The sequence below is a fragment of the Diuraphis noxia genome, unplaced genomic scaffold, assembly GCF_037042655.1.
Source record: "Diuraphis noxia isolate RWA-SAM2 unplaced genomic scaffold, SU_Dnox_SAM2 contig0004, whole genome shotgun sequence".
NCBI classification, from domain to species: domain Eukaryota; kingdom Metazoa; phylum Arthropoda; class Insecta; order Hemiptera; family Aphididae; genus Diuraphis; species Diuraphis noxia.
In genome coordinates this window covers 35,761,338-35,777,199 of record NW_028301714.1, presented here as the reverse complement: position 1 = coordinate 35,777,199, position 15,862 = coordinate 35,761,338, and the positions used below count along the sequence as shown (strand labels likewise).

The 15,862-nt window shown below is 31.8% G+C and overlaps 1 protein-coding gene across 1 annotated transcript in view; it reads right to left on the bottom strand.

Moving 5' to 3' along the window:
* Positions 1 to 5,975: 5,975 nt before the first annotated feature.
* LOC107168568 (ankyrin repeat domain family member sosondowah) overlaps positions 5,976 to 15,862 on the bottom strand; it is a 57,798-nt gene continuing 47,911 nt past the window's right edge. The window contains 2 exon segments of the mRNA XM_015518031.2: positions 5,976 to 6,086; positions 6,088 to 6,132. Coding sequence (XP_015373517.2) covers positions 5,991 to 6,086; positions 6,088 to 6,132 — 141 coding nt within the window. The 3' untranslated portion in view covers positions 5,976 to 5,990.

Sequence of the window (15,862 nt, the reverse complement as noted above, 5' to 3'; positions counted from 1 at the left end):
TATAAATGGCACATTTTTTTGTTTTACATAAAATGTAGTGTGCTTTTAAAAGCCTCTGCATTTATTTTTTAAATACCGTATGACCAGTGACTTCTAATTTATTCTGGAAGCGTCATTATTATATTATGGCCGGAAAAATAAAATACAAAAGTCTTAGATATTTTTAGGAAACATAAAGTTTTTTTTTTATGTCGCTAAAATCTTTATCTATATAATCCACGGGCACCCGTGTTCCGGGCCGACAGCGCCAAAAGTCATGAGCCCATAAATTTCGGGCGAACAAAAATTAAGGACATCCCTTGCGCCACGAACGCGATAATCGTATATATATACGAGCGTCATATAATATTAATAAAATTATTATTATTACACACACATACCCACTCGTATATATATTATACGATAATAATAATATATAAAATAAACTCATATGTATGTGTTTGTGTGCGTGTGTGTTTAGAAGCCAATTTCAAACAACGTCGAAAAATCTCGATTCGTGATAAGAGCCCCACGCCGTAATATCCACGCATGTCTCGTAGGCTACCGTGTTGGTTGAACACACATAAATTATACGCGGGTATCTGTGCGGTGGATCTGAATTATGGTGAGCACCACGATAGAAAACCCGAGGAAACATATATCATAAAAATAAAAAATAAAAAATAATAATAATAATAAAAAAAATTATACTCGCACAACATTTATGTATATTGTTTTACCTCGGCCATATACAGAAACGATGACGCCTACCGAAAAAAGTTTAGCCTACGTGTGTAGACACTGAGAATGTGGTATGTAAATATTACGTGTACACGTATTATACATATATGATATATATATATATATATATATATATAATAGTATATAAATAAACGAGCGCGTATGCGCGTTTGTAAAACCACATTCTTCAGAAATTATGACCGAAAAAATACATACACGCGCGCACTCGTTTGTAAGTTTTCTTATCATTTCGTATTCTAAACGTGCGCGAGCGCTGCATCGTGAAACATCACCACCACATTTTCCGAATGTTTCGGTGACGGCGGCGGGGAGCGAAAAAATAAGAAGCGAAGAAAATATATGTTTATATATTGTTCATATATTATATTATTTTTTTCCCCTTGCCTCTAAAAAATTAATTGGACGGACAACCGACCGGGCGGTTATACATTTCGAAAATATACTACACGAATATTTACTTATATTTACTTTCCTACTGTTTTGATTTTTTTTTTTTTCGTTTTAATTTTATATATAACCTGACTCCCCAGAATTTAACTTATAATCAATAATTACGGCTCGGTTTATTCATATTATAGGTAGGTACGCATAAAATGTTGGCAATGAAATGTATAGTACTGTGTGCGTGTGTTCTTCTTAAACACGATCCATCTTTTTTGCAATTGACAAATTCATTTACAAAATTCTACATAAATTCTACTTGTTTCGTTGTAAAAACGGTAACGAAAAGATTTATCTGTAAAAAAGACGCGAGCGATGGAAAAACAATATTATCCTTTCTTTTGATATAACTATGTCATACAATTGAAAATATTTTATGCTTTAAAATTTAATTATTCGACATTCAAGTCTCAAGTGTATTATATAATTAATGACTATAATATATTATATCCAAGTAAACTATTAATACTGCGAATATATACTTTTTTATTGCGTAAATTTTCATAATTTTATCGATATGCCAATATAATAGTTGGAGTTTTATTATGTTCAAATATCTATTTAATGGTGGTATTAATACGTAATGCATGATAATTATGTTGTTCAAAGAATATTTTTCTAAATTTGTTATCAAGGACTTTTATATGACGAATAACGACCGTAAATTGTTTAAAATATATACTATTAAGTTAAACATAATTTAAATATATCGAAATTCGATTAATTTTTTTTTAAGGGGAACCCGCGGCAACATAGACCATTGGGTGTGCGGTGGTACGGTAGGACTTATTTTGTATATTTGTCTCAGTAGGTTTTTAAGTGGGTAGGGTTGTAACACGTGTTTGTGTATGTGTGGCAAGGATATGCTGCTAAAAATCCCAGGTGGTCACCCATCCGGGAGCTAACAACTGCGGCCGGTACGTACGCTCAGTGCGTTTCCGCAGATTGAGCGTACGACCGCGCCTCACCAAGCCACCAAATTCGATTAATATATTCAAACTGAACAATATATTTTCTAAACAAGTACGAATTATTAATATACTTCGATTTTAGAAGTCTGTGCTTTTGCCATGTATTTAATGTGAATACTAACATAGAATAAATTGTAATAATAATCTTAAGCACTTCGACACTATTATATAGGAGTAAATGGTTAAAATAGTGCCAACACTGTATAAATAGATGAAGTAAATAAATATTTTTATCATTTATCTCTGTGAGAGTATTTTGAGTTTATATCCAAATAACACACAACAGAGTGCGGACTGCACAGAATAGAAATATTTTTGGACGATTTCAAAATGATTAGAATTTTTTGAATTTCTCGTGGGGACGCGTCGTGGAAAACTGTTAAGTCGCGAATACCACTTAATTACGAATGATTTATTACACTTCGCGCTAGAGTACTAGAAAACGTAAGAATCCTTTTATTTTTAAACGAAAACGAATTCCGGTATGTTAATCATTACACAATAGAGCGCTTTATCGTGTCGACAAAAAGGAGTGGAAAGACACCGCCGAATAAAATAATAATATATTATACGCGTGTAGTATTATGGATATCAGACATTTATTATTTTATATTAAAAGAACAAGCATACGCACAAAATTAAGTCATAATTCATAATCATCACCACCGTCGCAATATTATGATTACTCGGCTTATTACTCGTGCTGGTAACGGATACAACTTCGTAGTATGTCGTACATATACGAACACGTCTAATTTCGATCGAGTGGGCGTAATTTACTTTGCTGTTTATTTTTCTTCTCATTTTTATAATCGGTGAAAATGTCAACCGTGACATCTGCAGCTACAGCAGCTACCGTACATTATGGGTACACCAAAAATATCGTGTAAATAAAATACAAAAACTATACTACATATACCTACTACTACTAGTTAGAACTTGTATAGGTGTAGGTTACGCTGTGTGTACGCTCCGCTGTCTACAGATGACATTTGAAGAGTCGCGACAAACGTAATATTATATACGAGCGTGATGCATATATATAGGTACTGCATGTATATAATATAATATATATATATATACACATAAACCGTTGTTATACAACAATTTCTCGCGAGAATATACAACGAAATAATAATATCAACATACACACAAACATTACGCGCGTGTGTATTGTATAGTATGTTTTCTAAACGCGGTTATTATTATAACGTGGAAAAAAAAACAAAAATGTTTATGTAAAATGAATGTAAATTTTATTAGGACAGGTGTCCTCATTAGCATGAACCTAGACCCGGAGGGAGTTATTGCGGCGGCGGGTAGTATACTTACGACGGCGTATACACACGCACACACATACACATTCACGTAAATATACATAGGTACATACATACATACATATACATATAAATATTACATGTACACAATATAGGAGTAATTTTTTTTCCTCATCCGACCCCAAACGGCTTCCGTGGCTTCGTATATTATAATATGCGTACATCACCTCTTATCGGCACAGCGGATCTGACCGAATACCATCCCTGGCTGGACGGCAGCCCTTGGGCAATCTCGGCCGGCCGTCGTATTAACGCTCTAATTGTCGGTTATATTATATAGACGCGCACCCGACGCCGCAGTCCCACCACCCCACCCGCCCCTACCCTTCTTCCGAGGCCCCCGGCCGGACGCCTTCTCACGCGCGAGCTCGCGGAACAAATTTCAAGGGGGAAAATAAAAATAATATATGTATACATAAGACGTATACACAATATTATGTTATTTCTTAATAGTCCTACCGCGGACACTATCGAACGGTTCGATCGCGGAGAACATTTTATAATTTTTTTGTTATATATACCTATAATATACAAAAAAAAAAAGCACGCTACAATGGTTTATACGCGTTTATTCGTTTATAATAAAATATAATATCGGTGCAGTATAATATATAAGTACATTACAGCGGGTATAGGGTATTATCCGTTCCTATATATAAGTATACATATATCTTATATTAATATTATATATAGGTACAGATACTGATATACGCGGCGGTCATCGCGTATATTATATTATGTGCTCCGAATTAATGGCCACCCGGGGCCGGATAACATTCTAGGTATACATATATGCATAAAATATATATATATTTTTAAATATCAAAAACGATAGAGATTCTGAACGATTAGAAAACCCACCTGAAATCATATCTACACGATCGACAACCGGCCGATCATCGGTGGACACGTTATATGTATAATACGCGGGTGTAGTATATATATTATAATACACGAATAATAATAGGCATCATACACTATAAAATATAGTTTTTACTACTTGATAATAATAATAATATTACAATATATTATGTCACTACTGGTTATGAACTGGACTTAATAGATCTGGATGTCAGCGATATTGTCGTCACGGACAGGATTTAGTTAACACATTACTATACGTATACCTAACTTCTGTATATAGTAATAGTGTAATGTATACAACGTTGGGTACAAACAAAACAAAATTTTATACAAAAGAATGCACAATATGGAAGATTAAACCAATCTTCGTAATTTATAGATTTAAGTAGCCATAGATTTATAACGAACGAGAAAATAAAATATTTATTTGGTATTTAATTATTTAGATATTAGGTCAACAATGTAGTATAGGTACTAATTGTAACTTTCATATTATCATACACTACCTAATAATTTTCCAAAATCATATTCAAAAAACGTTGTTTTATAATAAAAAGTCGTGAACGGGTCAGACATACCGCCATAATATAATATATTATAAGTTTTTACTGCCCCGCGGCTCACAACTTAATGCGCTTTAATCAAAACTCCTACAAACAGCAAAATATATTCGTCGGATTTATATAGGAAACGGAAACGGCTCAAGTACGCGATTTGTATTTTAAAGGATTATGATACAACAATCGTAATATCACAGATCAAATTAAGGGAGTATTTACAAACACGATATACGGTTTTTGGAATTATTTTTTATTGATTTATTAAAATATAGGTACACTGCAAGCGTTACGCGTAAACGTATAAATTAGCAGTTCTTTAATATTCCGTTCGGCGTAATACTTTTACGTATGTACGTACTACGTGTACCTATATATACTATTTTATCATCTCTTTACAACGAATATGTTTACAAGTATACTTTTAATCAACAGTTAAACCTACTAAACCGGAACGTTGTCCAGTTCATGTTTCCACTCTGATCGTTTTGTTTTATTATTTATGAAATTGATCAGTTTTTTCCCACTGCATAACATATTAGTGGACGACGGCGGAGAAAAAATAATTGATGAAAACGATATTTTAACACGTCAACAAATATGTCTGAAGAAAAAAAATCTGACCATATAGGTACGTAGTCATTTAGATATGCATATAATTCTGTACATTATGTAAATGCATCCAAGGAAAAAAACGCGTTCTGGTTAATGTTGAATAATTATAGTAAAACTGTTGAGAATATCAATCATTAAAGATAGGTAGATACATTAAAAATTGTCAAAAAAATAAAAAATAAATACCGTCATAGCATTATATCTTACAATAATGCTCAATTCTAAACTGTAAAACGTTTACAGGAACACAAAACACAAAGGTTTATTATTGATGTAAAATAGTATAGTGAAGTTCGAACGTAATTTCTTAGTAGCGCATTGATTAAAACATTCCAATGTATTGATATAAACTAATTATATTCCTGATTTACATAATACATAGGTTCAGTAAATAGTTTGGTCACTTACCACGCCATTATATTCTATTATTAATTATTATAATGTATACTAAATTGAACCAATACTCACGCTCTGTTGTAGTAATATCCGGAAAAAGGCCAAGTCAAACAACAGGCGATGAAAAATGCAAAAACAACAATTATTAATACATACGATTTCAAATAATAAATAGGTCGTATAAATGTGTTTACTTACAGTGATAGGGTCCTGAGTTTGAGAATAACAAATTTCAACCGGAAACAAAAGAAAAAGAAAAAAATTGAATTAGTATACAGTTAAATTAAAATAACACTTATGTGATATTTTTACGTATAACATTTGGGTATGAAGCGATATCATACGTATATGTTTATAAATATGATAACATGACAAAAAATATTATTATGAATCAACAAATTGCCATTTAATTAAGGTACCTATATATTCTTAAAAATGTGTGAGCATATATTATCATATACTTCACAATAATATATATAAATTATAATTTTCTACCTAAGAAAAAACATTTAAGAAATAATATAAAAACAAAAAGTTATAATTTTCCCAACTGTTTGATAACAATATTTATTAGCCGTCAAGAGGAATAGCTTTTTTAACGTAAAAAAATGGTTTAAGAATAAATTTAATGCATCAATATTCACCCACACTTAACAGTTGTCATATAATATATATGAATTCACGAAGTCACAAATAGAAGCCATAAATAATAATTAAAGGTCCAAAACATAAGACTTAAATGTTTAAATACCACTAAATAAATTTAAATTCCAATACGTATGACATATTATAAGTACTGTAAATAATGTTCGTCATTTATCTTATTAACATGATCTTTATTTCACGCAATAAAAACGTAACCTATTCCGTTAATTACAGAGTTATTAATAACACAAATACCTATACAATATACATGCATTTAGAAATTTAATGTTGGTTATAATTTATTTACGGTGAATTACGTATAAAAAATTGATTATTATTATAAACTTTTTTCAAAAACAATGTACTTACATTTGAAATAAAATTTACTTGAAGAAAAATGAATGCATGGGTAAGATGAGGTGTAAAATTCTCAAAATATCAAATGTAAATCATAGAAAGAAAACGAGCGTATTGATGTAATTAATAATCGTAGGTAGGTAGGTTAGGTTAGGTTATATTATATTTTTAAATTGTTTAACTATAATGATAATAATATGTATTATATACATTTACAGTTGTTGATTATAATTACACTTAATAAGTAATTATCCTTTCCCAATTATATAGTTAGATGTTAATAAAACGAATGATTAACATCATTATGAACGCAATTAAATTAATGAAACAATGTATACATTATACATTACCTATATTATATCAAATGTTTACAAGGAATCATAATAAAAAATAATTTTTCTTCTTTAGTACAACTGCAATCAATATATATTATATGTACTACCGCAATAAAGTATACCTATAAACGAATATCAAATGTATATAAAACAATTCATTATTATATTGTTAATCAAGCAATTTCATCAGTTAGAACTTCTATAATTACTAACTAATTTTCTTAAAATGATCAGAAATAACTACAAATTATACAAGTCAAACAAGTTTTGATATACACAAAGATAAAATGGATGTATACGTAATATGCTACTAATGTTCCGGCGTCTATTGAAGTAAAAACCAACAGTCGGATTAATTTTTTTGTTCAATAATACAGTTAATATAACTTTATTCATTAATGCGATTAATATACACTTATAACATTACACAAGTTAATATATTTTTACGCTAATTAACATTTAAATGTAATAACTGAATTTAAAATGAAAGTTTTTTATTGTTTCTATATTCTATTGCCCTAAGGAAATCTACCAAAAATTTGATGGAAAATGATTACATTTAATGCATGAAATCAATTTTGATGAGAATGCACGCATTGTAGTCTCAATGTCTCAAATTGTATCTTTTTTTTTTATTTAGCGTCTAATCATTATAGTCGTTTTATTATTTATGTACTAATTGTAAACTATTTTGGTTTATTTTATTCTATGAAACTTTTAATTGCAGATTTTGGTAATTTTGGGATTTTACGGTCTACTTCATAAATGGAAAACCATATACCATATACACAGTACACATTTACATAAGTTACATTTTTATAGCAGTGCTGGCTGTTACCATTGTCCTAATCCTATATATATATATATTACCTATATATATATATATATAAAATTACAGTATTTAGTAATGAAATCGTTAAAAATAATATATTTCTATATTTGGTTTTATCTTATTTAACCAATGTTTTGTGAAATTGAATTTTAGTGATATTTAAAATGATCAATAATTTGTTTTTAAATTTTAAATTGCATTATTTCTACAGTAGTTTCATTAACTAATTATAAATAAACAACAAATGCACATTAGGTTCTTGGTAAACTATTTACCTTGAGTATAATTATGTTTTCTCATTATACCCATTAACAAGTACTAATCAGTTCACCCAAAAACATTTTAAAATACAAATAGGAGTAAATAACATTTTAATTACCACGTTGAATAAAAATATGCCTAAATACAATATGATATACATATACCAGAAACGGAATGGCAAGGTAACAAATACAACTATGAAAAGTATAATATTAGGTATGGTTATTTTCCACATATTCGTAAACAATTAGGTAACATTTTAATATAATAACTACACGAGTATTGTTAATCTATTGAATACGACAGATTTGGGGTTTTCAAAGACCGACTTGAATAGGTGTGTCATAATAATATGATATGCATTAACGTGTTAAATACTTGAAACTTCCCGTATAATCTTCACCTTAAATAACGTCATCACTGCGTGGTTCATTGTGGTTCATCGCACGCTATCGAATTAATACCTACGAGGCTACGAAGTATGGGTAGTGGGTACCTATACCTATAATTTCGACGCAAACAGTCATTAAAAAGTTTCGCGCAAGCCGTATATAGGATTTCACGTCTGTTATTATTATTGCTTTAACCTAGGTACCTATATTATGGACTGTATAATACAACGAACCGACATCATACTCTCATTGCATCGTCGACGACGATGATCGCATCAACGTGTCAATTTATACGATTTTCTCACGGTTCGTCGGATAAAATCCAACGGTATCACAGTAGTACCTACAATATAATAAAATAATATACATCAGGTGGATGTAAACACGGGGATAAGCACGCAGTCATTATCGGACTCCGTTGGACGAGCGCGCGCGCGTGCGCACGAGCAAAAGAAGGCTACCGCCTCGGCGTCGTAATGATGGCCATTGGCGCGCGCGCGATCTCCCGAGTGGGACTTGATAAAGACGCTCGGCGGCAGGACTTGGATCACCAATAGCACCGGCAGCAGTGATTAATAGGAAGCAACCCAAATCATTGTAATTTTCGTCGGTAGGTATATATTATTATGTGTACAACAGTATATAAGTATAATAATGTACACATCGACTGACACTATGTGCGCGAGGCTACCGCGGAGGAACAACATATACGAAGAAAATATGAAAATACAAATCGTCTGCGCTCAATTACATAGTACGCTATGTATATATATAAGCTATATCACGGGTGCCCATTATCTAGTCACCGTCCTAAGTGGATATTAATAACACCTCTCGTAAACGCATCAGTGGCGGGTGCTCTCCGCGCATTTCCAGCGTTTCTCGACTGTCTATATTATACACACGATCACAGCATTATTATTAACATCATCATTGTTATTGTTTTATTGTACAATTACAATTATTATCACTATCATATTGTTATTGCACCTAGCAAGAACACGTGTACGCATAGAGATTATATACGCGTAGCATCCGTATACGTCCACCTTCATTGTCAGCATCGTATCGTAACGAAACAGACAGATACAGCAGTCTTTGCTGTGATTTCTATAAACGCGCACACTATATTGTTATGTGCGGTATGCCTTGATAAATTTTGTGCTCCTACGTATACTTGCATCACATAACTGAGTTAAGACTTAAAACTCCACCAACGCAATTAGGTCAACGCCACTGACACAACCGAGTCTACACTAAAATGTACAATGTCTTATTCCCACTCGAATACGAGCAAATAAACATGCTAATAAGCTGCAGACTACGAATTTTATTATTTTCGAAGTCTCTTAGAAATTGAAAAGAAATTTTTTCATAACCAATTCAAGTTGTTTCTTAGATATTATAAATGGAAAATATATTATATGTTTAAAAACAAATTTAAGTAAATTTTTGTCTTCAACACTCTCAAAAGACATAAATTCACAAGAATAACGAGACTCAAGAAACAATTCTACAATATTATAGTTAGTTCAAAACCAATGGTATAAAAAAAAATTATAAATATTTACCTATTAAACCACTCGGAACTTAAGTAATTCATCATTCATCAAAGAAAATTAACTTATTTTTAATATGATACATACGTACATACCATTATTATAAGTATTATTATTTTATTTTATTTTGATAAAGGAGAAAATATGTAAGCTGACCTTTTTGTATCTTTAACGATGAATATTACTTGAACGCTATATCTTCGAGTATGATAATGTTTAGTTAATAAAACTATATTTTATATTTCTGAGAACAAATACCTGCCAGCTATAAATAAAAATACATATATACACAGATATATATTGTGTATGTCATTACTCATTAATGACTTGCTGAAGTTTGAGATGAAATGAACCAACAGGGTAATCAAGTTTTTTTTTAAATTATATAATATAATGGTGGTTTAAAAATTGTTGACACATTACTATGAAATATACATCGTTATTTTTTTTAACTTACTTAATCTAACGAATAATTAAGTCACTTTTTAGAAACAACAAAAATAGTTTCACGCTGCATAAAAAAGTATTTTGAAATTTCTATTATAATTCTACGTATAATTAAACATAAAAATATTGATACGTTAGATGAACAAAATAGAAAAAAATCGTTTGAGATTGATTGTACTAATATATATTTTATAGATAGTAATGCAGCGATAATTTCGTGCAATTGTAATTCCATACACTATTTTAATTGTATGTATATATATATTAGTTTTTAATTTAAAATCATATATAACCATATAAAATAACCATCATATTAAATGTTAATATAACTATTTATTTAGAAACCATTTAAGATTTTTTTTTTGTTTATTTTCTTATTGAGGTAAACCGTTTTACATAACAAACCCGGCGCTCTATAAAGATATTCCAATGGAAGAGTCTTAAAAACAAACTATAGTTTATTATGTATAGTAAAATCAAGATAGTTTATCTTAGATAGTAGAAACTTATATATAACGCGTAATAAATGTCTTGTACACTTATAAGTAAATAGTAACTTAACCCATTAATAAAAACAGTGTTCATTAACATACGACAATATTTATCACATCGTTAAAGGAAACTCAACATAGATCTAAATAGTAACCCAATCGAATAAGACAAATAGAGACAGAACTATGTACAACGTTCCGGTTTAATTTACCTGTACTTTTTATGGTAAATTATAAGATAATATGTTTTGGTTAAATAAGTATAACTGCAGTGTAATTTATATGTATCTACGCGGGGTCAGAAACAATTAGGATGCACACTCCAGCAGATTAAGAGTTCAGCAAAATTTAAGGGGATAACGTTTTAGAAAGAATGAGTTGACATCAACCTATACAGGCCACCAAGGATGATGATTTAGAATCTGCATTTTTTTTTTCAAAAAAAAAATTTGTTTATTAGACTGCGATATTCAGATACCCAACAATTCAAAAATTTTTAGTAAATACCATTGCACTATATACTTAATTTTACCATCCATTGTTAAAACTACAATGGAAACATTTCAAATAAGTATAGGTATAGGTACGATTAATAATCAAGAAATATATCGAATGACATATCATTATATTCTTGACACAAAATTTAAACTAGAGAACTACGACTCAAAGTTTAAATATAGTTGCTCAACCTACAGCCAAGTTGTAAGTTGCCAAAATATTTAATAAATAATGCTGCAGACGACCGCGCAGGTGACAAAATATAAAGTAAAAGAGGGTAAAATACACAGAAACGATATTTAGAGAAAATTAGTACATACTATACCATTATATTATAGTATTAACTAGGCGTCAACGAATATTATAAGATACAAGGTGAGGGGAAGGGAGGGGAGGGGGTGCCCGTAAGCCGTTGAAAATAAAAATAAAATTGTAAACCAGTTCAAAATCGGACGTGGGGTTCGTCGTAAACACAGATAGAGTCAAATATCGTTTTTTTTTTTTTTAAATTATTATGGTCGATAAAAAAAAAAATGATGCAATAAAACTAAGATGCAGGAGGATTTACGACACAGAATAAACATGAACCGTAAATCATTGCGCGGGCTGCGGCTATCTATAATGTAATATGCTTAAGAAGCCCAGCGTGTTTTTGCGCCGAAAAGTGCATCACAACTATAATAATATAATATAGGTACATATACATATATATATATTTATATAAACATGCGTCTTTTATAATATAGTGACAAAGTCGCTGGAATAATAATAGCTATAATAATAAAAATACTTCTACCACACGACCGGATGTCGGGAAGAAAGAAAAAAAATTCAACCATCAATAAATTACCGGAGTCCGGGACTTGAACGCTTTTTCCACCTTGGTCCGATTTCTATATATTATATTATTTTATACTTTGATCGAGCGCACTCGCTCGTCCGCGCCGGACTGTACACGAGAGAAGATCTCAAATTATTATTACAATATTGTTTATAGACGCTCCGTGCGAGAGCCCGTTGTTTAATGGGCTGTTTAATTGCCAGACGACGACACGACGGCCAACAGACATCGTAGCAAATACTTTAACTACACAGGGTGTCCCTGAAAATAATTGTTTTTTGTAATTGTTTGAGTAATTAAAATCCGAGGTAACCTGATCGTTTTAAGGTCAATTTTTTATAGAAAAAATAAACACAAATCACTACAGAGTGTACCTATCCAGTTCTATTAATAGGTATACATCATAAAACGATCAGCATATATATTCCGATTTGAAGCGTAACCAATATGATATTTGTATATAGAATGAAAACTAATAATTTAGTTTTCGAGTTTAATTGAAAACAAATATAGATATATTTTAACCGCTGCCGTCCATGAATCTAATCTAATTTATTGGTACTGCAGAGAAATGAGATTCGGGTACGGTGATGTGACTTATGCGCGGCGAGCGACGGACTGCACACTGTATACGAATTTATAAAAATATATTTTTTTTTTTTTTTAGTTTGCGGTACACGGTGTGAGTGTGTGTGCAGTGTGTTTCGGAAGGCGGAAAAAATTATTACACACACATGATATACGTCGTCAAGGGTATGAGTATAATTGTGTGCGCACATATAATATAATATATTATATAAGTATAAAAAAAATCAAATAAATAATACAACGGCGCGGCGACGTCTACTCCGCGGCCGGTCGCCGTAGACGGTACGGGTCTTGGCGGCGGGCTTTTAATTACGACGTCGTTTTCGGCGACGTCGACGGTATTTTAGGATTGGGTGTCGGACAGTGGCCCGGTGCCAACAGGACCGAAGATTTAGTGAGCTTAGCTCGCATTCTCTTCTCTCCCTCCCCCGACCCCGACGACGATGACCGGGATTGTGGCACGCGGTTTTCGAACGCCACCGCGATCCCATGATGGCGCTGCATAATATCGTATAAATTATAAATCATATTATTATTGTTGTGGTTATGATATGAAGGTAAGCCGCAGTTACTATACGAATTATATTGCTTCGTATACGACGTATTATTTGTATAAGATATTTGGTCGTTGCCGATGGATTGCATCGGACGTTCATACATAATATTAACGTAAACACTATATCAATTCACGCGGTTAATTCGAAAATCTAACTGCAGTCTAGTGTAGCGAGAATATTATTTATTGATGTGTTTGCATATTATCTTACTAGTAGTAACATGTAAATATTTAATAGACATATATTTTGAGTCACACGTCCGCCGTGGTCATCACGACAAATTGTTGATGACGTCGAGTTTCATCGTTTCATGTCGAATAAACGTATTTTATAACAGAACGCAAACGAAAATCGTTAAGCTATTAGTATTGGGTGACTTTAAAATGCACATTAATATCATAACATCACATCGTTTTAATGTACATCATAATACATCCTAAACAAATGAAAAAACTTTTGAATATTTCGCGCCAAAGTTGTCGGATGATTGGGTATAATATTTTTTATAATTCACGTCATAATACCAATATATTATCTTCAAAGGATTTGCCATGTCATATTTGAATGAGCTTCGCTCGTAAGTTACTTTTCGATAAGGTTGTTATATATTGTCAATATTAAAATGTTTTATAAAAATATATGTATAATGTATACAAAGCGCGTATAAAAAGTGAAAATGATCTATGTAACCTATTTGTTAGGTACCTACATCTTATTGTTGTACATAAATGAATACTATTCTTATAAAAGCAAACGATTGACGAACGTGCAGGTCGACATTTCACTGGATAATAAACGATACGGACAATATGAAAACGCAATAGAATTGCACGTCCGAGGATAAGCCACAGTGAAGTCCGAAAATTTGACCGAGGCTTCCGCGGCCGGTTGCCGATAGATTTCATGACGCCCACTGCAAGTTGAAACGCGTGTCTCGACCCTCTTACACCGGAGCGCGGCATCGTCCCCTATTATATTTTACAGCCACACGTTTGAATGCGATAAATAAAATCGGCTACAAAACTCATATACAAACACACACACACACACACATATACATGATTAACATAAATGTGTGGTTAACGACCAAGACCGCGTGATACGGAATATAAGTATGTACATAAAAAAAAAAAATAAGAAAAACAATAAATAAATAATAAGAAAATAAAGAAGAAATACAAAACAAAACGAAGAGGAGGATAAATACCGAATGGAATTCGAGAGTAAGAGAAAGGGAGAGAGAGAAACAGTGAGAGGGAGAGAGACGCTGTCGTCGACGCATAGACTTCTCCTCTCGCTGTGTGTATAAATATATATATATATATACGCACACATGCATTTTATACATATATTATATAGTGCACGCGCGTGTGTGTATTGTGTAAAGCTTGGGAACATTATTACCCCTTGCATAGTTGACCGCTCTAAGTGCATTTGCTTGTCGGGACCGACCCCGACCCCGTCCACTGCGGCGGCCCAGCCAATGGAAATATCCTCCTCCGGGTTCGCCGCCGCCGTGCACTGTTTTATTATAAACACACAACAATTAATTACCGGATCAGATACGGATACGGATCGCCGCCGTACGCGATTCTCATTTGAATCGAACGATTTATTATCCGCGAGACTATTTTTTCCCCTTCTACTTTTCTTCTCTATTTTATTCCTTCTTCGGTTTTCACTCTGTTAAAAACCATTTGTTCGAGTGTGTATGTGTGAGATACTGCGTGGTGTAGGTACATTATATATATATATATATATATATATTATTATATTACATGTATGTATAATGTATATACCAGATATCTTAAAATTTTTATCCCAATGTCTGTAATCACCGCAGGAGATTTGGCACAAATTTCGAATTTGAGATAAACCACTTTTTTTACGCTCAGTTTGGTACAACGAACGACATTTTTTGTGCTCTTATGAATGGACACAGATATTTTTATCTGTTAAACGTATCTATATAATATTTAAATATTAAATGTATGGATAAATACTAGGAACACGCATTGTCATTACTACATCAAGTCATTATTTTTTCACATTTCTGCAGCGTATAATAACGTTTTAACAATATTTTATTATTTAACTAGTAATTGCGAAATATAGTATATATAGTAGTAGTTTCTAT